The sequence below is a fragment of the Pocillopora verrucosa genome, chromosome 11 (genome assembly GCF_036669915.1).
Source record: "Pocillopora verrucosa isolate sample1 chromosome 11, ASM3666991v2, whole genome shotgun sequence".
NCBI lineage: Eukaryota > Metazoa > Cnidaria > Anthozoa > Scleractinia > Pocilloporidae > Pocillopora > Pocillopora verrucosa.
The window spans coordinates 15094907-15122546 of record NC_089322.1 but is presented as its reverse complement, the minus strand read 5'-3'; the positions used below and the strand labels follow the sequence as shown (position 1 = coordinate 15122546).

The following is a 27640-nucleotide window of genomic DNA, read 5'->3' as shown; positions in this document are numbered from 1 at the left end:
AGGCACTTCTATTTTTTCACCCTTAAATATATTATATACAACAAAGAATGCAGGGGGTGTATTATTCTAAACAGCAGGTACTTCAGGCACTTAAAATATTCTGAACTAGTTGCATTTAACTTACATTTGTGAGTGAATGCCCCTTCTGAAATATTTTGTAGCTGTTTATTACGACTACTTATAACTGTTTCCACCAAAATGGATAGGAAAGTTTCAGTTTAATTTTTATTAAAAAATTTCGAGTTTTATCACGTTGCGTGTTTCTATTCCATCATATGCTCTCTCAGGAGGTTAATTTAATTTGAACTTTCAATAAGTGACACCTCTAACAGGTGTTTTTATGGAGATAAAAGCAATCTATGCATTTATCTCCACAATTCCTGTTTAAATATGATTTCTTCTCTTTTAAGCCTAAAGCGTTCTCAGTTTAAACTATCACCTTCAAATGAAAGAACAGATAACTTTAGATGTTGTCGAAGTTATAGGGTCGGCTCCTTAGTTATATTGCTTCACAGCAAGATGTCTTAAGTTCGTTGTTGCAAAAATTTCAAGTTTTATTATGTTGCGTGTTTCTATTCCTTCATTTGCTCTCTAAGTAGGTTAAATTGATTTGAAGTTTTAATGAATGATACCTCTAAACAGGTGTTTTTATAGAGATAAGAGCAATTTATGCTTTTATCTCCACAAATTCTGGTTTAGTTATGATTCTCTTCTCTTTTAAGCCTAAAGCAGTCTCAGTTTAAACTAACACCTTCAAATGACAGAACAGGCTTTAAACCTTGTCAAAGTTAAAAGGATAGCTTCTTAGTTATACTCTTTCACAGTAAAATATCTTAAGTTCGTAACATTCGTAATAGGTAATATTAGACCTTGTCAACATTGTAAGGTTGGCTCCTTAGTTATATTCTTTCACAGCAAAATGTCTTAAGTTCGTAGAGCGTACGACTCATATTTCAAGCCATTTCACACTAAAAATATCCTGGCCTGAATTCTGTCGCCCATCCAAGATCTGCGTGAGATCCATTCCTTCCTATTTTTCTCATTTGATCGCTTAGTAAACTGTCATTACCAACTTTTTTTTCCTTTTTTCCAGAGTGCTTTCAAAAGTTTTACCACAGCTTTTTTAATAAAATTGACCTATCATTTTAAATTCAACGAAGAGGGATTCGAACTGGTTTCAACGGTACCAAGTAGTGCGTAAAGATATAATCATCAAATAGAGAAGCCTTGACTGTGCTCTGTTCTGTTTGTAAGCACTTAGGAAGCGGCTAGAGCACGCAAGAAGTATTGTGGGAAACACGAGACGTAGTGGATTCTTTTCTAAAGAATCCGTTAAATTCCCCAGGCATTACTTTCAATTTTCAAAACAAACTTTACTTCCAAAGCGATTATCAGTGTCGTCAGCATGCTCTATACTCTCATAAAGCACGCTCCAATAGGTATATCAGGATCCTCGTAAAAATGGTTCAATAATCTGATTGGTTGAATAAGACGAATGCTGTCAAAAATGTCAAACCATTAAAGTTCAGTAACCATCGAAGTTTACAATCTGCAACAGTTTACAAACTGAATTAGTTTGGCAGGTTCAATTTAACACTTTTTCCTGGGGTTTTTTTTTTTTTTTGCCTTTTTTGTCTCTAACATATAATCTGAAAGTGAAATGTTCAGTGAATTCCGGCTGAATTGGGGTTCATAAAAACACGCAAGTTCTTTCGCAAAAAACAAACTGCGCAAGACGTGTGTTGTATGACTAACGACAGCCGAATTCATAAGTACATGAAGATTGCTCGGGATGATAGCATTGTAAAGCTCGGCTGCTGTGACTCATGTGGCCTTCCACTCCACGCATCGGAAAGGATATCAGATCAGAGCAAACTCTTAGTTGTTCACTCGAAGGGCGTCCGGTGTAGTTCCAAGGCTTGCTTCAATGCGATGACCGGACATCGCCATGATAAGGTAGCCGCGATGGACCTTAGCACGATCGCAGTAGCTCAGACACCGTCGTGTTTGTAAGAACTTTAACATTAATGCCAGCTTGTTTATGTTTTTCATCATTCCTATTTTGTTATGTTTTGTTTTTGAACACGAAACTATAAATACTACACATGTGTTAGCTTTGTTTGATTTTTAGTACCTTAAGTAATTAAGTTTGCAATTTAACTGAGCGTGAAAAACCTTCAAAACTCGAACTGTCCATTTGACTTTCTCTTGAAGGAGATTCATCTCTGTTCACGTCAGTTAAGGCGCTTGCATTTTTACAAACCTATGTCTGGTTCTTCTGTTGCTACTCTCCGACTCGCTTATTCTAAAATTTCACTTCCAATTAGCGAAAAAAAGCTAGAGAGAGGTCCGAGAAGAGGTTGGACACAATACAAGTTGACAAATGGCGTGACAACTTTAGTTCAGCTCTGTGTTTTGTACCCTGATAGAGCACGCTTTTTTAATCAATAACAGCGCGCGTTACATCTGAACTATATATATATATATATATAACTACTTGAAGATTCCCATGCTGTTAATCAGGAGCTTTACAAAAGGAATTCCTCAAAGACTGAGACTCCCCGGTTTTTCCTTCAAATTTGCTTACTGCTATTACATGTAGACTGAAAAATCGTCGGCATCCTTCAAATATTTTAATGAGGTTGTTTTAAACTTTAAACCATTTCCGGTCAAGGAGTAGGTGTTAGGAACAAGGTTTAAAGAATATGTTTTCAAAGAGAAACTTGACTTTAAGAAAGAAATCTGAAAGGGTAAAGATTTTCATACTAGATTACCACCGACCAATAACTGAGAAATTTCAACTGACTAAGAATTTCATTTGTTTTCTCTCTTTCCTTCTTTTTCAAGGGGTGAGGAGGAGGTGATTGATACTAAATTGTTTTAGGAAATGACGACAAAGGAAAGGTTAATCGTCGGATAATTGAAACTGCGAGGAAATAAAAGAGATGTAGGAGTCAACTGAGGTGACACATTTCCGAAATAAAAGTTAACTTTTATTTATACTCCCGCTCAGCCTAAATACACTTAAGTTGAACTGCGTAACTTTTACATGTACAGCCTATTTTGAGCTTAGAATTAAAGCATGCAATGTTTGTTTATACAGAATTTCTGGATCACAAAGATTTGAAGATAAACAGTGAGCTGCCATAAGCCTAAGCACGTTTAGACATTATAACTAAAATTAATTTTACCGTTGCATTGCATTTTATAACAAAAACACATAATTAGTAACTTTCCTTTCAGAAACGTTCAAACATTTCTGAAATTGTGGAAAATAGATTTTTTTCCACAAAAACTTTCCATTTACTTTACAGAAGCTTGGAGGATGTTAATTTTGGAGACATGTGCATGATACACGACAAGCATATTTTAAAGTGTTCCGATTGCGTTATACCAGTGTAAAATGTTATGGGATAAGACAGGAGACTTTGACGTTTTGTTGACATACAACAAATTTTGTGTCTTTGCGTCATAGTTAGTGCGTAATTATCGCAAGGAACACCGATGGGTTTGGACCGAACATTTGATAAGTTTCGTCCAAAAGCGAAAGAGTATTATTGAGGATGGAGAAGATTAAAATGGATTGGAAGTATCTAACTTGAAAAATTTAGGGCAAATATTATAGATACTCATATCATAACAATGCCTCTTTAAAGCATATTTAAAAGACTGAGTCAGGCGGCCTACCCTCACTGCTTGCAAATGAAGATTAAAATATTCATGACCAAACAATGATTACATTTGCCATTTGATAGCAGCCTTTACGAAGACTTTTTTCAGCGACTTAACTCGAGACTTACGACGTGAATCGAACAAGCATAAAAATAAGAACAAGCATCGACCTTGTCGTGTGATTTTAATATTATTTGTTCGACGTTCACGCAAATGACAAGCTGTAATATTATGCATTCACTGTCTGCTTCTTGACTGTTCATGCAAAATGTTGACGGTTGCCATGAATTGGTGATATTTTCCTTGTTTTTTTTAATTTCCTCCTCTCTCGGTATCAATCAATCAGAGGTTGGCTTTCATCTTCTGTGTTGTGATACACGTCAATGCCAAAATAAAAGCTATCCACTATTATTTTCCATAAGACTCAGGTACAAGCTTTGTAATCAAACAGAGAAGGTCTGTCTATCCCTATGTCACTAAAAATTCTGAGTGAACGCGTTTGCTATGTTCAGAAAAGTTTAAGACATCATCTGTGCTACCTAACAGGTACTTCAGTCCAACTCAGGGGACTCGCAGTCTTATGGTCTGTGTTCGAAAATGCCTCAGCACAAAAATCAGTGCAACGTAAGAGAAACTATTATTCAGCAGCTTAAAAGTCTCGAGGTCTTATTTTCATCTGAGAGCTCTTCAATGAGTAACGAACACCTCGAAAATGTTCCCAAATATTGCCTTCGCCGTGATCAGGGTTAGGCCCATGTATGTAAGGACCATTCAAAAAAGCCTTGTGACACCACTTAAACCACCAGCCACCTTGGTACTCAAGGGCACAGTTCCCAGTGGGTTTGAAATCGTTCTCTTCATCCGGAGTAGAAAACGGCCAGCCATTATGGTAAGAGAAGGAGTCACCAGCGGTTCCTGAGAAATTTACCAAAGCAAAAACCAGGAAAGTATTTAAAAGTTATACTGTCTTCAGTGGCAGATCCAGACCTTGAGCTAGGGAAAGGGAGGGAGAGGGGGAGGTTTTCTTTGGCTTTCCCTACCGGCTTTTCTTTCCTCTGAGATTCTTTTGCTATTTTTTTTACCCAAAATAATGAAGAGGAAGGGGCCCTCTCCTAGATCCGCCGGCCGCCACCTATCTTGCAAGAGTAGGTTTAAAGCAAAGGCTGCATATTTGCTATTCCGTATAAATAAGGTTTGAGTGTTTACTCTTCCTTCCGCGCTTATGAAGTCTTTTCTGCATCTACGCTTGTTTGAGCTCGATTTACCACAGAAAATGTGTATATAGCTACCAAAATGGCTTCGAGTACACAATGAAAGTAGGTGGTGGTAAGAAGGAAGTGAGAAATGGAATCAGAAGACGAGACCGACCGGGTTAATAACATATCTCAATTATACTCCTCTCAAGAACCAGAACCCTACAAGCACTATTTTATCAACAAAAGGCTGGGAAAAGGAAAAAAAAAAGAGATCTCCTCGATATTATCTAAATCGTTTACTAAATGATTAACCGTGATTGTATTTTGTTTTACGTGAATAGTACTTAGTACTATAGCTTAGTATTTTCTTAGCTTCCTTAACGATGTTCTCTTATTTAAGTACTGTAGTAAGATTTCCGTCTTTGTTTGTGCTGAAATTGTTGCTGTTAGCTTTTTTGCACAATGTGCGTTGAAATTAATTTAGTCACCTGCTGTGTTATAAGAACCAAGGATCAACTGGTACTTGTCATGTTCACTCCTGACACCAAACAAGCTGTATTCGGCATAACCACTTTCCCCTTCGAAGTCCTCCATGTCTACTCGTAGCATGCTGTTATTATCTGAAGTCAGTCGATGAATCCTTTCTAAGCCAAGCCAAAATTCGCCACTGAGATTTCCGAAACCATGCTTATAGTTGCTCCAGTTGAGGTTGAAGTCAACGGAACCGTCGATTCTTTTCTGGAATACCGTCCATCCTCCACCAGCTGTTGTTTGGTCGCAGAAGACATCAAAAGCTGATCGGTCGTCAGGCTTGATGACGTACACACCGTCTCTTTTTTGGCCTGATTTAAAGATGTCAGCGCAATTTCTGAAAGCTAGAATAATAAAAAATTTAAAAAGTTGAAAAAAAAAAACTAATCGTGTATATTATGTAGCAAACAACAAGGTATTTACTGGATTAGAACAGTATCTAAACTGATGAGAGTAATGAAAGAAATTAGTAAATTAGGACACAGAAGTGTTTTCCAAACGATATCGATACGAAAGAATTGTAGTTAAAAAAAAGGTCATGAAAAAGATAACCAGAATAAAAAAACTTAGGCAGGAAAGGAGACACACCTTACTTAAGATAAGATAATTAAATGGAAAATATAAGAAATGACTTAGGTTTCGCTTTAACGCAGAGCTAACGCACGAAACGTCAGCTTTAAAACTCTTTACGGTGGCCAACTTTTACGTTATCAACTCAGGTGATAATACTTTATTACCCTGTTATACTATCCATCCGACGCAGCACAACAGTCTCTATAAAACTTACTCCATTTATTCATTAGGTTTCAAAGAGTTTATGTTGCAAATTTTCTTACCATATCATCACCTTTACAATACCTTGGCAAACTTCTCCTCCGCTGAATTCTTCTGGACAGATACACCGAAAACCTTTACTTGTGAAACCAGTTTGGCAGGTGCCTCCATTCAAACATGGGCCGCTATCACAAGGGTTCTAATTAGTAGCAAATATAAAATAAAGCACGTTCCGCTATAAAGTACCATTAAACTTATAACCAAAGTTGTCATGATAGCATCTCCAAACTCTGAAAAAAGGAAAATGTGTAAAGCGCCATTAAGATTTTTTTAAAATTCATCACAAGCAAATTTCGTGCCTGATTGATAAGGAGATGTAAGTTTCGTGGGCAAATAACAGCGTGCTGCGATACAAAACCCACGCAATTCCAAATCGCTTAAACTCTTAATTGAAATCACCTAGAAATCTTATCTTAAATTTCGTCACCATATATGCGTATAAATATTTTCACATCGATTTTTTAGCTTTAAAAATACTTTAAAGGAATCACTATAAGCTTCAGTGAAGGACGATTAATTCTTAGGTTATACTTTTCTATCCACCGTGCTTGGGGTTCGTAAAAGAACCTAAAGGATGTGATTTGAGCTACCTGTTATTAAAGTACGCTTTGGTCACGCCATGTTTATATGGAACATAAACAAGTCCCCAAATGCATCCCTCGAGGCAAGAGAACCTACCTGCACTTAGGTACCACAAAACAGCCCAAAAAGATAAATCAAATGTGCTCGTTACCTCAATGGCAAGGTGAGTAAAACCTTGTACATTAGCGAGACTTTTGTCTGTGGCATTGTTTAACTGACATGTGTGTTTCCCTTGGATAAATGGTCCCAGGTTGATGGACACGCAGTCGGGGTCCATATAGCACAACACACGACAGCTCCCCTCATTAGGCACATCCTCAGTCTTGATCAAATGATTCTTCAATATCTTATTCGGGATTGGTTCTTTGAACACGATATTGCGAAATTCGTCATCTGTGGAAAGCAAACGCGTTTTTACTGTGGCTCTCTTCAAGATAAAAAGCGTTTTGATTCCTTTTTTTATCCGATTTCTATTCCCATCTATCGTCAGTGCGTACTCCTTGTGAATTAACTTTATCCATATAGGTTTAAGGTCATTACCCTGCAAAAACGTCCATGGAGTCGCATTCATGGGAGTTCGGTAAATTTACGGAATAAGGGCTATTTCTTCTTGAAATTATTATATGTTTTCCAATAGTTTTGCATCCTACATACTTCAAATGAATCTTTTGAATATGTAAAAGGTAACTTGAAAAGTATAATATCAGTGACGGAGAGAGAGAAAAAAACCAATCCAAGAGAAAAAAATGGCTTGGAATGACAATGGTCTGAAGACAGTAGGTTTTGGCTTTAGTTACAAGATTACATGTAAAAAGTTTACAACAAGTTACAGGTATGTTACAATTTCGCAGTTAGCTACAGTTTGTCGAGACTGAAGGCATGAAAAATTAATCTGCAGTAAAAGAGATATCTTAAGACAATAGAAGGAAAAAGTAACGAGATATTCTTACCCAAACAGCAATTACTCCAAGAGAAGAAAGTTCCAAACATGATGGTGACGATGAAGGCGATGGTTGTCATTTTGAGATAAAACTAGAGGTCTGAGATAAAACTGGAGGTGTAACGGTTCATTGCAGATACGCGACAGAAAGCTACTTCTAATGCAGAAGGCACTTCTATTTTTCACCCTTAAATATATCACATACTCTAAAGAGTACAGGGGGTGTATTGTTCTAAACAGCAGGTACTTCAGCCGCAGACCGGATTCTGAACTAATTGTAATTAAGTAATATGTGACTGAACGCCCTTTATGAAATAATTTCTAGCTGTCTAATTTGTAACAATTGCCTTCAGCTGCTTCCACCGAAATGAATAAAAGTGTCGCAACATGACAAGCTCTATCATGTTGCGTGTTTCTCTTCCTTTATATGCTCTCTCGGGCAGTTAAATTAGTTTGAACTGTTAATGATACCTCCAACAGGTGTTGTTAGGGAGATGAAAGCAATTTATACTCACTGTATAGAAACGTAAATTACGGCTTTGCATTTTTACAATCTTTTATTTGGTTCTTCTATTGCTGCTTTCCGGCTCGCTTGTTCCGAAATTTAACTTCCAATGAACGAAAAAAAGCTAGAAAGAAGTCCGAGAAAAAGGTCGGACATAGTGCAATTTGGTAAATGGCGTGACAGCTATAGTTCAGCTCTATGTTTTGTACTCTGTTAGTACACGTTCTTTCAACCAATAACTGCGCGCTATATCTGAACTTTAAATAAAACTACTTGGAGATTCCCGTGCGATTGGTTGTAAATAATTTCCCAGTATCATGGTTTGCTTTTCCTAATTTTCACCGAATAACATAATTTCAGGTTCGAAAAGTCATTAAAAGGAAAATTCAGTAAAATCGAAATTTCTAGACTTGATTTGTCACATGTGAATATGATTTTAAAAGTCTGTAAAATGGATCCACCATTTTGTCACTAAAATGGAATTGAAATATTTCGAAATTCTCTCGCAGCTCATATTAACCAAGAGAAAGACTAGAGATTTATACCACAGCTATCCTTTTATTACTAGCAGTGTCACTTCATAAGTTTGTGAACTTCAAACCCTTAGCTGATTTGAACTCCGTAATGACTGAGTAAACAAATTTAAAGCAAGAATCTTTAAATGACATGATATTTGAAAGCAACAGGAGATAACAGTTTTCTTGTTTTTTTTTTTTTTTTGAGAGGGCACGGTAACAAATCTTGCAATCTGATTGGTTCTTTACCCGGTCAGTATTTTCCTATCTCTGCCCACGGGCCACGGTAACGCTTTCGTGAGTCGCCGAGTACATCCCAACTTTCGTTGCCATTTTTAATAAATATATCTCGTTTTTCCGGCTGGGCGGTATTTTTAAGCAAACACGTGGTTCACTATCTCAAGCCGATGAATAACTTATGAATCCTCTCTTTTCTCTCACTCAAATCACTTTGGTTGACAGAAAAATATTGGTTTCAGAATGAATTTGTATAAACAACAGCGTCATTGCGTTGGTTGACAAGCGGCCCAAAACCCGTCTGCAATTAATTTTAATCGTTCACAAAAAGTACCCAGAAAGTTGAATCGTGAGGTATTTGGTTACAATTAAACTGAACGATGGAACTTTCATTCATTTTAATACCTGAATTTTCTCGAGCAATTTGTTCGCAGTGAAAGAGCGAGCGAACGAAGATTGCCATGATAAGCTAGCCGCGATGGACCTTGGCATGATCACAGTCGCTTTGACACCTTCGTATTTGTATGAATTTTAACAATAATGCTAGTTTGTTTATGTTTTTCATCATTCCTATTTCGTTCTGTTTTGGTTTTGAACACGAAATCAAATATACTATACGAGTGTTAGCTGTGTTTGATTTTTATCATGCACCGTAAGTAATTAAGTTTGCTATGCAACTGAGCGTGAAAAACCTTCAAAACTCGGACTTTCCATTTCGCTTTTTTTTTGAGGATTTTCATCTCTGCTCACTTTGTAGTAACGTAAATTACGGCGCTTGGCATTTTTACAAACGTTTGTTTAGTTCTTCTGTTGCTACTTTCCGACTCGCTCGTTCCGAAATTTCATTTCCAGTTAACGAAAGAAAGCTAGCGAAAAGTCCGGGAAAAGGTTGGACATTAGTACAATTTGGTGAATGACGTGATAGCTTTAGTTCAGCTCTGTGTTTTGTACTCTGATAGAGCACGCTCTTTCAACCAATGACAGCGCGCGTTACATCTGAACTTTATAACAAAACTACTTGGAGATTCCCATGCGATTGATTATAAATAAATTCCCAGTACCATGGTTTGCTTTCACTAATTTTCATCGAATGACGTAATTTTAGGTTCGAAAAATCAGGTAAAAGAAAATTGAAAATTCTTGACTTGATTTTCACATATGAATATGATTTTAAAAGTTTGTAAACTGGATCCACCATTTTTCACCAAAATGGAATTGAAGTATTTCGAAATTCTCTCGCCGCTCTGATTAACAGGAGAAAAAACTAGACATTTAAATCACAGCCATCTTTTTATTACTAGCAGTGTCACTTCATCAGGCGATGAGCGTAACACCCTAGGCTGATAAGAACTCTGTAATGACTATGTAAACAAAAGCACGAATCTTCAAGGGACATGATATTTGAAAACAACAGGAGATAACAGTCTTTATTCTTCTTCTCACAGATGGTTCAGAGACAGTTATTATTTTGACCTCGCTCCCTCTACAGATTTTTGATGTTTTCCAAGAAACTCTACGGTAGTTTTTTTTGTGTGTCAATTAAAGATCACGGCTGCCGTTATCAGGAGCTTTACGAAGGAATTCCTCAGAGACTGGGAGTTTTTCGGCACATTTCCTTCAAATTTTCCGTGTAGACTGAAAAACCGTCGGCATCCTCCATAGATTTCAATGAGGTTGTTTAAAACTTTAAACTATTTCTGGTTAAGGAGCAGGTTTAAAGAAGAACAAGGTTTAAGAAATATGTTTTAGAGGAGGGACTTGATTTTATGAAAGAAAAAAAAATTGAAATCTAAAAGGATAAAGAGTTTCACTCCAGATTACCACCAACCAATAACTGAGAAATTTCAACTGATTAAGAATTTCGTTTGTTTTCTCTCTTTCCTTCTTTTTCAAGGGGCGAGAGAGGTCCGGGAAGAGGTCGGACACAAGACAATTTGGCAAATGGCGTAACAACTTTAGTTCAGCTCTATGTTTTGTACTCTGATGGAGCACGTTTTTTCAACCAATGACAGCGCGCGCTATATCTGAACTTGAATGAATGAAAATGGAATTGAAATATTTCGAAATTCTCTCGAGGCTCTGAGAAAAGAGACACCAAGAGAAAGACTAGACATTTAAACCACAGCCATCTTTTTATTACTAGCAGTTTCACTTCATCAGTTGATGAACGTAAAGCCCTGCTGATTTGAACTCTGTAATGACTGAGTATACAAAAGCAAGAGTCTTCAAGTGACATGATATCTGAAAGCGAAAGGAGATAACGGTTTTTATTCTACTTCTCTCAGTTGATTCAGAGACAGTTATTTTTTCGACCGCGTTTCTTTTTCGCATTATATCTGAACTATATATATGAAACTACTTGAAGATTCCCATGCTATTAATAACAAATAATTCTCAGTATCATGGTTTGCTTTTCCTAATTTTCATCGAATGAGGTAATTTCAGGTTCGACTGATAACAGTTTTTACTCTTCTTCTCACAGTTGGTTCAGAGACCAAACCAACACAGTTGGTTATTTCGACTGCACTCCTTCTACAGATTGTTCATGTTTTCCAAGAAACCCTGCAGTAATTTTTTTCTGTGTCAATTAACGAATACAGCTTACGTTATCAGGAGCTTTGCAAAAGGAATTCCTCAGAGACTGGGAGTTTTTCCTTCAAATTTGCTTACTGCTATTACATGTAGACTCAAAAACCGTCGGCTTCCTCCAAAGATTTCAATGAGGTTGTTTTAAACTTTAAACCATTTCTGGTCAAGGAGCAGGTATTAAGAAAAAGGTTTTAAAAGAATATGTTAAAAAAGAGATACTTAACCTTAAGAAAGGAAAAAATTTGAATTCTGACACGAGTAAAGAATTTCACTCTAGATTACCACAAATCAATAACTAAGAAATTTCAACTGATTAATTAACACTTTACTTCCCATGAGTGACCAACATACTAATACAATGTCAACCAGATAAGTAATGAGAACAAAAAAAAATTTCAATTTTGATATTATTTGTTGACCCAATACTAAATTCTCTCAACTAACATTATAAGAATTGTATTGTTGACAGTAAGGAGAAAGACAAATTTGATCTGGGAGTGAAAGGGTTAAGAATTTCATTAATTTTCTCTCTTTCCTTATTTTTCAAGGGGTGAGGAGGAGGTGATTGATACTAAATTGTTGTATCGCTAATACCAGCTTACTAATGTGATATTTCGATTTCAGTAGGAAATGACGACAAAGGAAAGGTTGATCGTCGGACAATTGTAACTGCGAGGAAATAAAAGAGAAGTAGGAATCAACTGAGGTGAAACATTTCGGAAATAAAAGTTAACTTTTATTTATGCTCCCGCTCAGCTCAAGTACAATTAAGTTGAATTTCGTAACTTTTACATCTACAGTCTATTTTGAGCTTAGAATTAAAGCATGCAATGTTTGTTTATACAGAGTTTCTTGATCACAAAGATTTGAAGATAAACAGTAAGCTTCCATAAACCTAGGCACGTTTAGACATTATAACTAAAATTAATTTTACCGTTGTGTTACACTTTAACAAAAACACATAATTAGTAACTGTCCTTTCAGAAGCGTTCAAACATTTCTGAAACTGCGGAAAATGTAATTTTTTTTCCACAAAACCTTTCCATTTATTTTACAGAAGCTTGAAGGATACTAATTTTGGAGACATGCATGATACACGACAAGCATATTTTAAAGTGTTCCAATTGCGTCATACCAGAGTAAAATCTTATGGCATAAGACGGGAGACGTTAACGTTTTGTTGACATACAACAAATTTTGTCTTTAGTAGTTAGTACGTAATGATTGCAAGGAACACAGATGGGTTTGGACCGAACATTTGACAAGTTGCGTCCAAAAGTGAAAGAGTATCGTTAAGGATGGAGAAGATTGAAATGGATTGGAAATAGCTAACTTGAAAAATTTAAGCAAATATAATAGATGCTCATATCATAACAATGCCTCTTTAAAGCATATTTAAAAGAATGAGTCAGGCCGCCAACTCTCACTGCTTGCAAATGAATATGAAAATGGTCATGACCAAACAATGATTATATTTGCCATTTGATAGCAGCCTTTACGAAGACTTTTTTTCAGTGATATAACACGAGACTCGCGACATGAATCGAACACGCATGAAAATGAGAACAAGCATCGTCCTTGTCGTTTCATTTTAACTTTATTTGTTCAACATTCACGCAAATGAAAGACTGTAATATTATGCATTCGCTGTCTAGTTCTTGACTGTTCATGCAAAAATGTTCACGGTTGCCATGAATTAGTGATATTTTCCATTTTTTTTTTTCAATTCCTACTCTCTCGGTATCAATCAATCAGAGGTTGGCTTTCATCTTCTGTGTTGTGATAAACGTCAATGCCAAAATCAAAGCTATCTACTATTATTTTCCATAAGACTCAGGTACAAGCTTTGTAATCAAACAGAGAAGGTCTATCTTTCCCCATGTCACTAAAAATTCTGAGTGAACGCGTTTGCTATGTTCAGAAAAGTTTAAGACATCATCCGTGCTACCTAACAGGTACTTCAGTCCAACTCAGACGACTCGCAGTCTTATGGTCATCTGAGTGCTTTGTTTTCCACCATTGGTTTTATTTGGTTTTATGTCGCTAACAATACTGAATAAAACCGTGTGCTGTGCTTCAGCACAAAAATCATTGCTACGTAAGAGAAACTATTATTCAACAGCTTAAAAGTCTCCAGGTCTTATTTTCATCTGAGAGCTCTGCAATGAGTCATGAAAACCTCGAAAATGTTTCCAAATATTGCCTTCGCCGTGATCAGGGTTTGGCCCATGTATGTAAGGACCATTCAAAAAAGCCGTGTGACAATTCTTAAACCACCAGCCACCATGGTACTTAAGGGCACAGTTCTCATCAGATTTGAGATCGTTGTCTTCATCCGGAGTAGAAAATGGCCAGCCACGATGGTAAGAGAAGGAGTCACCAGCGGTTCCTGAGAAATTTACCAAAGCAAAAAACCAGGTAAATATTTAAAAGTTATACTGTCCTCAGTGACGGATCCAGACCTTGAGCTAGGTAAAGGGAGGGGGAGGGGGGAGGTTTTCTGTCGCTTGCCCTGCCGGCTTTTCTTCCCTCTGTGATTCTTTTGCAATTTTTTTTACCCAAAATAAGGCAGGGGAGAGGGCCTGGGTCCCTCGGGCCCCTCCCCTAGATCCGCCACTGATCTTGTAAGAGTAGGTTTAAAGCAATGGCTGCATATTTGCTATTCCGTATAAATAAGGTTTAAGTTTTTACTCTTCCTTCTGCGCTTATGAAGTCTTTTCTGCATCCATGCTTGTTTGAGCTCGATTCACCATAGAAAATATGTATATAGCTACCAAAATGGCTTCGAGTACACAATGAAGGTAGGCGGTGGTGAGAAGGGAGTAGGAAATGGAATCAGAAGACGAGACCGACAGGGTTAATCACACATCTCAATTATACTCCTCTCAAGAACCAGAACCCCTTCAAATACTATTTTATCAGCAAAAGGCTGAGAAAAGGGAAAAAAAGAGATCTCCTCGAGATTATCTAAATCTTTTACTAAATGATTAACCATTGTCGAATTTTGTTTTAAGTGAATAATTACTAAACTGCTGAGCTTAGTATTTTCTTAACTTCCTTAACAATGTTCTATCTCTTATTCAATTACTGTTGTTAGATTTCTGTCTTTGTTTGTGTTGAAACTGTTGTTGTTAGCTTTTCTGCTCAATGTGTGTGTAAGTCAATTCAGTCACCTGATGTTAAATACGACCAAACGATCAACCGGTACTTGTCATGTTCACTCCTGACTCTAAAAAGGTTCTATTCGGCATAAGCACTTCCCCCTTCGAAGTCCTCCATGTCTACTCGTAGTATGCTGTTATAATCTGAAGTCAGGCGATGAATCCTGTCTAAGCCAAGCCAAAACTCGCCACTGAGGTTTCCGAAGCCATGCTTATAATCGCTCCAGTGGCGGTTGAAGTCAACGGAACCGTCGATTCTTTTCTGGAATACCGTCCATCCTCCACCGGCCGTTGTTTGGTCGCAGAAGACATCAAAAGCTGATCGGTCGTCAGGTTTGATGATGTAAACACCGTCTCTTTTTTGGCCTGATTTAAAAATGTCAGCGCAATTTCTGAAAGCTAGAATAAAAATTTAAAAAAATAAATTAGAAAAAAAACTGATCGCGTAGAATATGCAGCAAACAACAAGGTACTGACTCGATTAGAACAGTATCTTTACTGATGAGAGCAATAAAAAAAATTGGTAAATTCAGACACAGAAGTGTTTTCCAAACGATATCGATTCCATATCAAAATAAGAAACTTAGGCAAGAAAGGAGACACACCTCACTTAAGATAAAATAATTAAATGGATTACATATGAAATGATCTACGCTTCGCTCTAACGCAGTGTTAACACACCGCTTTAACGTCAGCTTTAAAACTCAGTTAATAATACTTTATCACCTTGTCATACTCTCCCACCGACGCGGCACCACAGTTTCTTTAAAAACTTACCTCCTTTATTCACAAGGTTTCAGAGGATTTATGCTGCAATTTTTGACCATATCATCACCTTTACAATACCTTGGCAAACTTCTCCTCCGCTGAATTCTTCTGGACAGAACACCGAAAACCTTTACTTGTGAAACCAGCTTGGCAGATGCCTCAATTTAAACACGGGCCGCTATCACAATGGTTCTATTCAATAACAAATATAAAATGAAGCACGTTTCATTAAACTTATAACCAAAGTTGTTATGATAACATCTCCAAACTCTGAAAAAAGGAAAATGTGTTAAGGCGCCATTAAGAATTTTTTAAAATTAATCACAAGCAAATTTTATGCCTGATTGATAAGGAGATGCAAGTTTCGTGTGCAAATAACAGCGTGCTGTGATACAAAACCCTCGCATTCCAAATTTCTTAAACTCTTAATTGAAATCACCAAGTAATCTTATCTTAGATGTTGTCACCATATATGCGTATAAATTTTTCCCATCGATTGTTTTGGCTTCAAAAATACTTTAAAGGAATCACTGTAAGCTTCGGTGAAGGACGATTAATTCTTAGGTTTTCTTATTTTTATATTTCATCCACCGCGCTTGAGGTTCGTGCAAGAATCTAATGGATGTGATTTGAGCCACCTGTTATTGAAGTACGCTATGATCATCAAGATTATATGGAAGAACAAGTCCATAAATGCATCCTTCGAGGCTAGAGAATCTATCTGCACTCAGGTACCACAAAACAGCTCAAAGAGATGAATAAAATGTGCTCGTTACCTCAATGGCAAGGTGAGTAAAACCACGTTCACTGGCGAGACTTTTGTCAGTAGCATTGTTTAACTGACATATGTGTTTTCCTCGCATAAATGGTCCAAGGTTGATGGACACGCAGTCGGGGTCCATATAACACAACACACGACAGCTCCCCTCATTAGGCACATCCTCAGTCTTAATCAAATGATTCTTCAATATCTTATTCGGGATTGGTTGTTTGAACACGATATTACGAAATTCGTCATCTGTGGAAAGCGAAAAAAATTTTTATTGTGGCTCTCTTCAAGATAAAGAGCTTTTCGAGTACTTTTTCATCCAATTTTTATTCCCATCTACCGTCAATGCGTTCTCTTTGTAAATTAACTTAACTTAACGTCATTATTCTCCAAAAACGCCCATGGAGTCGTATTAATGGGAGTTTGACAAATTTACGGAACTTGAAGGGCTATTTCTTCTTCAAATTATTATTTTTCTTCCAAAAGTTTTGTAGTTAAATTGAATCCTTACAGTTATCAAAATGAAAAAGCAATATGTAAAAGATAACTTCTAAATATAATATCAGTAATGGAGAGAAAAAACAATTCCCACTTTTCCAATAGTTTTGTATCTAACGTAGTTAAATTAAATCCTTACAGTTACCAAAATTAACAAATTACAAGATGTTCTTACCCAAACAGCAATTACACCAAGAGAAGAAAGTTCCAAACTTGATGGAGACGATGAAGACGATGGTTTTCATTTTGAGATAAAACTGGAGGTCTAAATAACGCATCCTTGCAGATACGCGACAGAAAGCTACTTCTAATGCAGAAGGCGCCTCTATTTTTCACCCTCAAATATATTACATACAACAAAGAATGCAGGGGGTTTATTATTCTATACAGCAGGTACTTCAGCCCCTGACAGGATACTGAACTAGTTGCAATTAACTTACATATGTGTTTGAATGCCCTTTATAAAATATTTTCTTGCTGTTTATTACGACTACTTACAGCTGCTTCCACCGAGATGGATAAAATAGTTGCACTATCATTTTTATTAAAAAATTTCAAGTATTATTATGTTGCGTGTTTCTATCCCTTCACATGCTCTCTCAGGAGGTAAATCAACTTGAACTTTTAATGAATGATACCTCTGACAGGTGTTTTCCTGGAGATAGAAGTAATTTATGCTTTTATCTCCACAAATTCCTGTTCAAATGACAGAACAGGTAACATTAGACCTTGTCACAATTATAGAGTTGGCTCCTTGGTTATATTCTTTCACAGCAGAATGTCTTAAGTCCGTAGAGCGTTTGACTCATATTTGAAGCCATTTCACAGTAAAAATATTTTGGCCTGAATTCTCTTGCCCATCCAAAATCTGCGCGAGATCAACGAAGAATGATTCGAACTCCTTCAATTGTACCAAATAGTGCTTAAAGATATAATTATCAGATAGAGAAGCCTTGACTGTGCTCTGTTCTGTTTTAAAGCATTTAGGAAGCGGCTAGAGGACGTAAGAAGTATTGGGGGAAACACGTTACGCAGTCGATCAGTTGTTTTAATAAAGAATTCGTTAAATTCTCCAAGCATTACTTTCAATTTTCAAAACAAACTTTACTTCCAAAGCGATCATCAGAATCGTCAGCATGCTCTATACTCTCATAAAGCACGCTACCATAGGCATATCAGGATCCTTGTAAGAATGGTTCAAATAATCTGATTGGTTGAACGAGACGAATGCTGTCAAAAATGTCAAACTATCAAATTTCAGAAGCCATCAAATTCCACAATTTGCAATAGTTTACAAACTGAATTAGTTTGGCAGATACAATTTAACACTTTTTCCTAAAGTTTTTTTTTTTTTTGTCTCTAATACATATCTGAAAGTGAAATGTTCAGTGAATTCCGACTGAATTGGGGTTCATAAAAACACGCAAGTTCTCTCACATGACAATTAGAAAACAAACTACTCGAGACGTGTGTTGTATGAATAACGAGAGACGAATTCATAAGGACATGAAGATCGCTCAGGATGACAGCACTGTAAAACTCAGCTACTTTGTCTGATGTGGCCTTCCACTCCACGTGTCGGAAAGGATACCAGAGCAAGCTCTTAGTCATTCAGTCGGAGGGCGTCCGATGTAATGTCAAGGCTTGCTTCATTGCGATGACCGAAGATCGCCATTATGAGCTAGCCGCGATGGACCTCAGTATGATAGCAGTCGCTCTGACACCATCGTATTTGTATGAATTTTAACAATAATGCCAGTTTGTTTGTATGTTTTTCGTTATTCCTATTTCGTTCTGTTTTGTTTTTGAACATGAAACTAAATATACTATACGCGTGTTAGCTGTGTTTGATTTTATCACAGTAAGTAATTAAATTTGCAATCTAACTAAGCGTGAAAAACTCGGACTATCCATTTCGCTTTCTCTTTGCGAATTTTCATCTCTGCTCACGTTATATTAACGTAAATTACGGCGCTTGGCATCTTCACAAACCTTTAAAGGAAAACTACTTGGAGATTCCCATGCGATTGATTATAAATAAATTCCCAGTATCATGGTTTGCTTTTCCTAATTTTCACCGAATGACGTAATTTTAGGTTCGAAATGTCATGGGAAAGAAAATTGAAGGTTTCAAAGGTTCTTGACTTGATTTGTCTCATATGAATATGATTTTAAAAGTTTGTAAACTGGATCCACCATTTTTTACTAAAATAGAATTGAAATATTTCGTAATTCTCTCGCAGCTCTATTAACCAAGAGAAAGACTAGATATACCACAGCCATCTTTTTATTACTAGCGGTGTCACTTCATCATTTGATGAAGTTAAAACCATAAGCTGATTTGAACTCTGTAATGACTGAGTAAACAGAAGCAAGAATCTTCAAATGACATGATATTTGAAAGCGACAGGAGATAACGGTTTATATTCTTCTTTTCACAGTTGGTTCAGAGACAGTTATTATTTCGACCGCGCTTCTTCTGCAGATTGTTAATGCTTTCCTAGAAACCCTGCAGTAATTTTTTTTGTGTCAATTAACGAACACAGCTGCCGTTAACAGAAGCCTTAAAAAAGGAAGTCCTCAAAGATTGGGAGTTTTTCGTCAGATTTCCTTCAAATTTGCTTACTGTTATGACTTCTAGACTGAAAAACAGTCGGCCTCCTCCATAGATTTTAATGAGGTTTTTCTAAACATTTCTGGTTAAGGAGCAGGTGTTAAGAACAAGTTTTAGAGAGTATGTTTTGAAAGAGAAACTTGACTTTAAGAAGAATAAATCTGAATACTGAAGGGGTAAAAAGTTTTACTCTAGATTACCACCAACCAATAACTAAGAAATTTCAACTGATTAAGAATTTCAATCGTTTTTTCTGTTTCCTTCTTTTTCAAGGGGTGAGGAGGAGGTGATTAGTTAATAATAATAGTAAGCGAAGAACAAAACCGGAGGTGAAGGGAAAGATTCTCAGCGGAAGTCAAAATTAATTATTTATGACAGATGTTAAACTACAGTAGTGCAAAATCATAGTTTTTAAAAGAAACAAAGACCGTTTTGGGAAAGTTGAAGATATTAGAATTCTATCGACGACTTTAAAAAATTAGATTTTAAAATAATTATCTTCACCTGCCACAAAGTTGTGCGTACTTAAAGGTAAGATTCCCAAAGTTTACCATTGAATATGGTTTGAGTTGATTCTAAATATTAACGAAATCGAATAGTTTTGAATAAGTTTTACACCAAGTGTAAATTCCTCTTTTTTAGCTAAAACAATTTCAGTTTCAAATTAAAAAATAGTAATATTTGAACACAACTAACCTCTGCCGCTAAATGTTTCACGCTTCTTTACTTTTCCTTTCTCAAGTAAATACACACAGTTTCACTGGACGAAATTGCAAGAATCCGTAAACGGAAACGTGGCAGAAACATGTTAAACCGTTCTGGAAACACGACGGATAACCTGTGTTTCCGTTACCGGTTTCGTGACGTTTTCTCGCGTTTCCGTTGCTGCGTATACAACGGAACCGGACCACTTTTTGTGCATGTTAAACATAACGGAAACATGGAGTTGCATGCTTCCGCCACGTTTCAGAAATACGGAAACATGTGATTTCGTCCTGTGTTTGACACTAGTCTCTTTATTTTTAGAATTCAATTCAGTGTTCATACATTCAGATCTGGGATTCTAGAATAAAAAGAAGGATGATTTCGTCATTATTATTTTACCCTAATTTCATAAAAGAAAATAGTACTTTTTATTATTATTCTACCTTAATTGTAAAGAATTATACTAAGAATACAACAATAATTTTCACGAATGACAACTTTGGTAAAAAAAAAAGCCTCGAATTTCACCACTAGAACATTCGATCCTGGTATGTTTGAAAACCGTATGACCAGCACTTTACATTCTACATTAATCATTTAACAAAATACAGCATTAACGAAACATGCACCGACTCAGCAAAATTTTCCTTGAAGAGTTACAGAGTTACGTAATTTGCCGCTATCACTTAACAGACTCCTTCAGTGAATTTCTTGAGACCTGGAAACTATACGAAACAGGTGCGCGAGGAGAAAGAAGAAAACGTGTTTGCGTTTTTTCTAACTGAAAAAGTAATTTTGACTTTTTCGGAACATGAACCTCTTAATGAGTTATGGAAACACAATTATTTACATAAGACTTGTTTGGAAGGTGTAAAAACAAACACGAATCACAAAAAACCCTGCAAGAAATCCAAACAGGAGGTGCACCTTTCTCCAACTCTGTTAGGGACTAGTCACGCGAGGAATTTTCTTATCATTACAGGATTTTTTTTAATGTTAAGATTTCATTCAGTTCTTATAACACAAAAGCAAAAACCGTATTTTCCACCCATGGTTTGTTTCAAAAAACGGACTAGTGAAGACCTGCATATTTACACATAAGTTATGCATCAAAGAAAACAATTTTAATGATTTAAGATCCGAAATAAGTGTGGTAAGTATTTGAAGATAAAGCCGAACAAATTTAAAGCAGGTAAAACTTCTCAGAACCTACTCGCGGCAGATGTACTTAATAATGAGCCTTACAGTCGACATTACTTTAACTCAGTGGAACCTTTAACACTGGAGCAGCTGCCATGTTGTTTCCGAAGTCGAAAACTCATTGTATTCTCCGCCCATTTACACGAGTGAACATATACTGCTCTCTATACTACTCCTATGGCACTGACGGAGAGGATTAGTTTAACAGTATGGAACTCCCTAAGCTCTGGATTTATTTATATTCTCATAACCTTAATGTTGATCCCTTAATGATACTGTATGAAGAAACTGGATGCTTGTCACGCTGCTTAGGTTAAGGGGAAAAGGTTAAACTTGGTTGAGGGAAAATGATAGGATTCTCTCAGTCCCTTTTTCGGTTTCGTTTGCGTGGCTGGTTAGGATGCTAAAAGTGTGTATACATTAAGCTTTGAAACAAAATCCGCCCCTGCAGTCGGCTTACCACTAATGAAAAAACCCAAATCATTTTGAAAATAATTACACGTTTCTATTATTTTTAGCCGTCAAGTGAGAGATAAGAGTACTGTAACTCAGCTTTGTATTTATAGTTATTTTTTTTTCCCCTAAACATAGTCAAAGTGGTTGATGATCCCCCCCTCTGAATAGCAATGCAAGTTGGATGGATAAAAGAGCTAAAAAATTAGCGAGGTTATAGGAAAACATGAAAGATACGAGGTATGTTATGAAACAAGATTTTATGCAGTGAATGACACAGTCATACTCGGAATAAAAGAAACCTGGGTGCTCCAAATAAGAGTCAAACCCACGACCCTACGATTAGTACATCGAACCCTTTGCTACTGAGCTTTAGGAGACTCGAAGCAGGCTAAACCTTTAACTAGGTCTACGGTGACAAACTTACTTGTTGCACACTGCTAGGAATAAAAATGTCGATATGTAATGCTTCTGTGTGATGGTATTGTAACTAAAGAAGGTCAAATTAAGCCGAGTGGGCCCAAAAGGAGAGGAAACTATGACCTTTTAATTACTACTTCGAACACTCTACCACTGAGACTCGTTCACCAAGGACCATAGCGACAAACGTCCTATGTTGTCTAAGCAATGTTATCGTATTCAAATTCACCAACACGTACGAATTGTCCATCCTAGTTTTGTTTTTGTTTGATTCCAATGTAGTCAAGGTAACACCGCGATCAGAATGGCGTCTCTCGTTCCAAGGATTATTGCACAATCAACACTTCTCCTCTTTGGGTGGCAGTGCGCTATATATGCACAGTCAGAATGGAATTGTTCTCCACTCGTGGAAAACTTTATATGTGAGTGTCTTTGATTTCTATCTTTCAGTTCATAAATTTTATTTTGAGTGTGGTTTGACATTGTCCTTTATTCAGTGGTACTGAATGGACGGCACGTCGCTAACCTTCTTGGAAACAAGATGGGAAAGGGGAGTGGCCTATACAATTTGTTTTCTGTAGAAGAGTGGACAGTCTAAACCTTCCAACAAAAGCTTCAGTCACCCTTTTTCAATAGAATTTCGCAGAATGGATATATTCTGATATGTAGAAGGACCTCAAGGTCAACGTAGATCGTACATAGCCATGTTGAGTCCACCTTTCTCTCTCTAAAATCTTTGTATCAGGATTTGGGTTGTCAGTATTTGGACCCTTCCTTTCATTTGAAGCCAAAGGACCAACTAGGACGCCAAATGTTTTGCACCGTGTTTCTTAAACTTGTTTTCGTCCTGCAACTTCTATTAACGAGTCTTGGAAGGAAAGAACTGCTCAGAGTTTCCAAGATTTAACTGCAGACTACGCATGAGAGAGGCAAAGATGCTGCAACAGCAATTATCTTTGGGATCAAAGTTTTTATTTATCCTCTCCTCCTTTTTCCTCTTAGTTCCACCTCAATACAACAGGTATTATTACTGCTACAAGACTGCGCAAAGCGGCAAACCTCCCATACCCTCCATAGAAGGTCAAGACCCTCTCTTAACAGGACCGGTTGCTTATCGCCAAAAAAAAGTCCAAGCCTGCGCCAAAGCCTCGACAGGAAGAGGTTACAGATATTTTGCATTGTACAAAGGCGGGGAATGTCTTTCTGGACCTGATGCCGAGAAAACGTACAATAAGTATGGTAATAAAGTATCTACAAGACAGTATTGCTACCATTACTGTTGGTGGGGGTGGTGCTATCGATGTTACAGCTACCTTGTTTACTGCGGTAATGGATACGGCGATTCATGGAAGATGAATGTATACAACGTGTACGGTATGTCATATGTATTTAGCCTTACTGACTCACTGACTGATAGAATCAATTACTCACAAACTCATCGACGCAATGACTCAATGAATCTCTGACTCGCTGACTCACTGACTCACTGACTCACTGACTCACTGACTCACTGACTCACTGACTCACTGACTCACTGACTCACTGACTCACTGACTCACTGACTCACTGACCCACTGACTCACTGACTTACTAATTCGATGAGTCAGTGACTCACGGACTCAATAACTCACGGAATCAATGAATCACCAACTTACTGACTCACTAACTCACTGACTCACCGACCTACTGGCTCACTGTGTCACTGACCCAGTGACTCAGTAAATCACGGACTTGCATTGCTGACTCAGTGACTGACTGACTCAATGACTCGCGGACTCAATGGATAAATTACTTAACGACTCACTCACTGACTGACTCAGTGAGTCAGTGACTCACGGACTCAATGACTCACCTACTCATTGACTCACTTACTCACTGATTCACTGACCTATTGACATACTAACTCAATGACTCTCTGAATCTTTGGCTCACTCATCGACTCATAACTCAACGAATCACGGACTCCCTGACTCAATGCCTCACTGACTCAGTGAATCACGGACTTACTTACTCAGTGATTCGCTGACTGAATGACCCGCGGACTCAATGACTTAACGACTCGCTGACTCACTGGCTCAGTGGCTCACTGACTCACTGACTCATTGAATGACTGAGTGATATACTATTTAAAATTTTGCAGTAGCCAAACAGACTGTGGAATATGAATACAATTCAAAAGAATACTAACTATTTATTTATCTATGACGACAGTCTACGACGTGGAGTTGTTAGTCCGGTTAAATCGCAGTTTCTTCCCACGATATGAAGATATTTTCTCAAAGAATTCACAGGCGTTCACAAACGCTTCGTCAGGGTTGCAATCTTTGGTAGGTTGGCAGAGCTGTGTTATTATCATTGCTTAACTGAGATTTAGATTCCGAAAGAAATCGTAAACTAGTGTAAAGGAAAAGCAAGGGTACTTTCTTCACAGTCACTTTACGTTGTAGAAAATGAGTTAAGTTCTTGTGTAAAAATGTATATTTCGGTTGGCTGCTTTCGTCGTTATCCTTCTCTTCTTCTCAAACCTTGCAGCTTGTTGAGGAGATAACCAATCGGAAGATATGTGGTGTCTACAATGGAACTCTTAGGTTTTTCAGGTAAAATATGTTACTCCTTCATCGTTCTGAAGGAGTGTTAGCTCTTGTTGCTTGAGTCTTATTATGTCTTCAGTCATCTGTAATCCCTTCTAACTTACGTTTTCAAAACCATTGGGAAGTCAGCAACTCCTTTACTATGGGCATGACTCCAACTAACCCTGCCTGGTTGTTGTATCTCCATTTTTAAAAGAAGGACGAAGAAACCGCTTGAATTGAAGAAATGATTTGTTTCTCTTAAGGAATAGGGTTTGTTGTTCTTTCAAGAAGAAAACATATCTTTACCTAAAATCTTTCATTACTGAACTAAAATATTCACAATCTTTCTTCTTCTATCTGCGACTTGTGTATCGATAGAGTACTTAAACGATTGGAGTGTTCCGCACTGTTCAGTAGAATATAAGACCATTCAAAGACTGATTTACCATTGAGGCTTTCTGAAACTGATTTCAGGTGTAATTACAACCCTGTGAATGCATTTTTTGAAGAGAGAGTTCATGAATTAGAAGCTGTGTATGTAGGATGAATGTTTGTTCTAAGTTTTTTTTTATTTTTTCATTTCGTTTAGGCCTGACCACAATTCCAGTTACATCATAGGACATTATCACTTTCCGACAAGCTTTCAAAATATTACATATATCGCTGATAAGATGATAGGATTAACTCTTAATGACTTTGACGCAAAAGTTATGGCCGTACACCAATACAGAGGTAGGAAGATAGCGGTTGCTAACAAGGTGATCATGGTGGAAATCTTCGTTTAGGCCGTGTAGCCAAGTCATCCCTAAAAGCTTCATTTCAAATACAATTAAAAGCTCATCATTACGTTTTGTCCACCCAAAAACGATTGTAGATCGGTGATTTTCCTCGTAAAATGTCTCAATTTCGTGCATAACATGATGTCATATTGTTTTCCCATAGCAAACAACGCTTATCAAGTGTGGCAAACTTTGGGAAGCGACGAAAACTCTTCAGGACGTATAACTAGTCTATAATTTTTTTTTTCTGCTCGCGTAAAGAATATCTCATGCGTTTCTCTAAGGCAAAAAATAACTCCAAAATTCACCAGGATATTCTCATGAAGCATTTAGAGAACTCTGAACTTTAATTTTAGTCAATGTCTTATTTATCATTACATTATAATGATGTACATGAAAAAATTACGCGCGTGGCTGTAACACGGGTGCAAATTAAAAATAGCACGCGCGCGCGGCCAAAATTTACGCCACATGATTAAAAAGGGACAACACGGTTTCTCAAATTTCTCAAATTCCTCAAAGACTATAAATTGCACTTCCAAATTGCAAGAGAAATCATTTTATTACCTATAATTATTATCTCAATAAATATTTCTTTTTTCTATTTAAAGCACAGTGTTTTGGAAGCTCCTATGTTCGTGTATCAATGTCTTTATCGTCCCATTTGAACAACCCAACCAAACATCGCAAGCAGGATACTACATCAACCGCGGGATATGTGAGTTTCTACTGTGTTAATCCACCGAAGAAGAATTACAATTGGGAAGTGGCATCTCTTGGGCCGGTTAGTGTAATTTATTGTTCATTGACTAAGTCGTGCCCTTATTTGGTTTACAGGATATTCACTCAGTTTTTTACTTTTCGTTTCGCGACTTGATGATTTATTGTTTGATCATATTAGTAAATCTGTGGCTATAGAGCGGTTTGTTATTGAGTTTCGAAAAACCAGAGTGGAGGTTGACTTTAGTTGAGTTCTCTTTGCCAATGAGAACTAAAATTTAAAATAGTCAAACTGCACGAAACGTTAGAAAACACGAGTGACCAAATCACGATTGGTTTTGGTTTTAAATCTGGTTGAAAAAGTGGTGCGAATTTTCTGGACCAATGGCAAGGCGTTGTAAATCAAAACAAAAACAATGAAAGATTACTTTCTGCACTCATTTAGAACGTTAACTTCTCTACAAATCTGCTATAAATTAATTGACTACAGTATGTTACTTTCTTGTGAGTAACATGTTTTTCTCAATATAAAAATTTAGGCTGGTTGATAACACGAGTTGAGTGTCAGCAGCGAACAGAAATAAGAAAATAAGTCACCTCTTTCAATGAATTGTGAGTCTCTTGTTCTAACTCATACAAATAGAGAAAAAGTTTTTATTATAGAATCGTTTCTGTGTTTTTCCGGCACGCGCCAGATTGTCGCGTCGCATTACAGTTAAAACAAAATTTTCGAAATTATTAAGACTCATTAGTCATACGATAAAATGCTCATTGACTGAGTAAGGTGGGCCAGATGGAAAAATATTTGACTCTCGTTCATGAAACACGGACCTCGCTGCGCTGGGTCCTTACGTCTTGACCTCGGGCCAGATATTTTCCGGTCTGGCCCTCAGTCGCTCAGTCAATAAGTAAATAATACGTTTTCAGTAGTTTTTTTTTCTTTGTTTATTTGTTTTTATTTTAATAATAACGATAAAGTGCCCAAAAGTTTCACATGAATACCATAGATTGTTTAGCTGTTCCTTTAAAGGCGTATCGTCGGAGCTGTTTCTTCACAGCACTAGTTTAGATACCATCAGCTCTGCTAACAGACACCTTAACAAACTCCCCTTTTTTCAATCGCATAAAAACCTACATTTGCACATCAAGAACATCGTCACTAATCTATAGCGGTCTACGTAGACGGGAGAATCTGTTGTTTGCATTTTATCTCGATTTAGGACAACGTGACCGTGGGCAATTTCACAACGGTCAGCAGTTCGATGTCTTGGTCATTTTCTGCGCGATCACTTCCATATGGTCTTTATTTTGTGCAACTGTCGGTAAACACACCTATGAGCCCTTACCAAGCCGGTCATGCCATTGGCTTCCTTGAGATT

General features: G+C 37.0%; 1 protein-coding gene, 1 long non-coding RNA gene and 1 pseudogene across 2 annotated transcripts; 1 reads left to right on the top strand and 2 right to left on the bottom strand.

Moving 5' to 3' along the window:
• Positions 1-4295: 4295 nt before the first annotated feature.
• Positions 4296-7835, bottom strand: LOC131789927 (microfibril-associated glycoprotein 4-like). Its single transcript, XM_059107115.2, has 5 exons — positions 7766-7835; positions 6967-7208; positions 6258-6372; positions 5357-5743; positions 4296-4587 (listed from the first exon to the last, which is right to left on the bottom strand). Exons 1-5 carry the CDS (start codon positions 7833-7835, stop codon positions 4322-4324), a joined length of 1080 nt encoding a protein of 359 aa, XP_058963098.2. The 3' UTR covers positions 4296-4321.
• A 5889-nt stretch (positions 7836-13724) lies between these two features.
• LOC131789939 (microfibril-associated glycoprotein 4-like) lies at positions 13725-17096 on the bottom strand (annotated as a pseudogene).
• An 8267-nt stretch (positions 17097-25363) lies between these two features.
• On the top strand, positions 25364-27614 carry LOC136284261 (uncharacterized). Its single transcript, XR_010719101.1, has 3 exons — positions 25364-25494; positions 26153-26325; positions 27482-27614. It is a non-coding gene; the product is annotated as an uncharacterized lncRNA (long non-coding RNA).
• Positions 27615-27640: the final 26 nt, after the last annotated feature.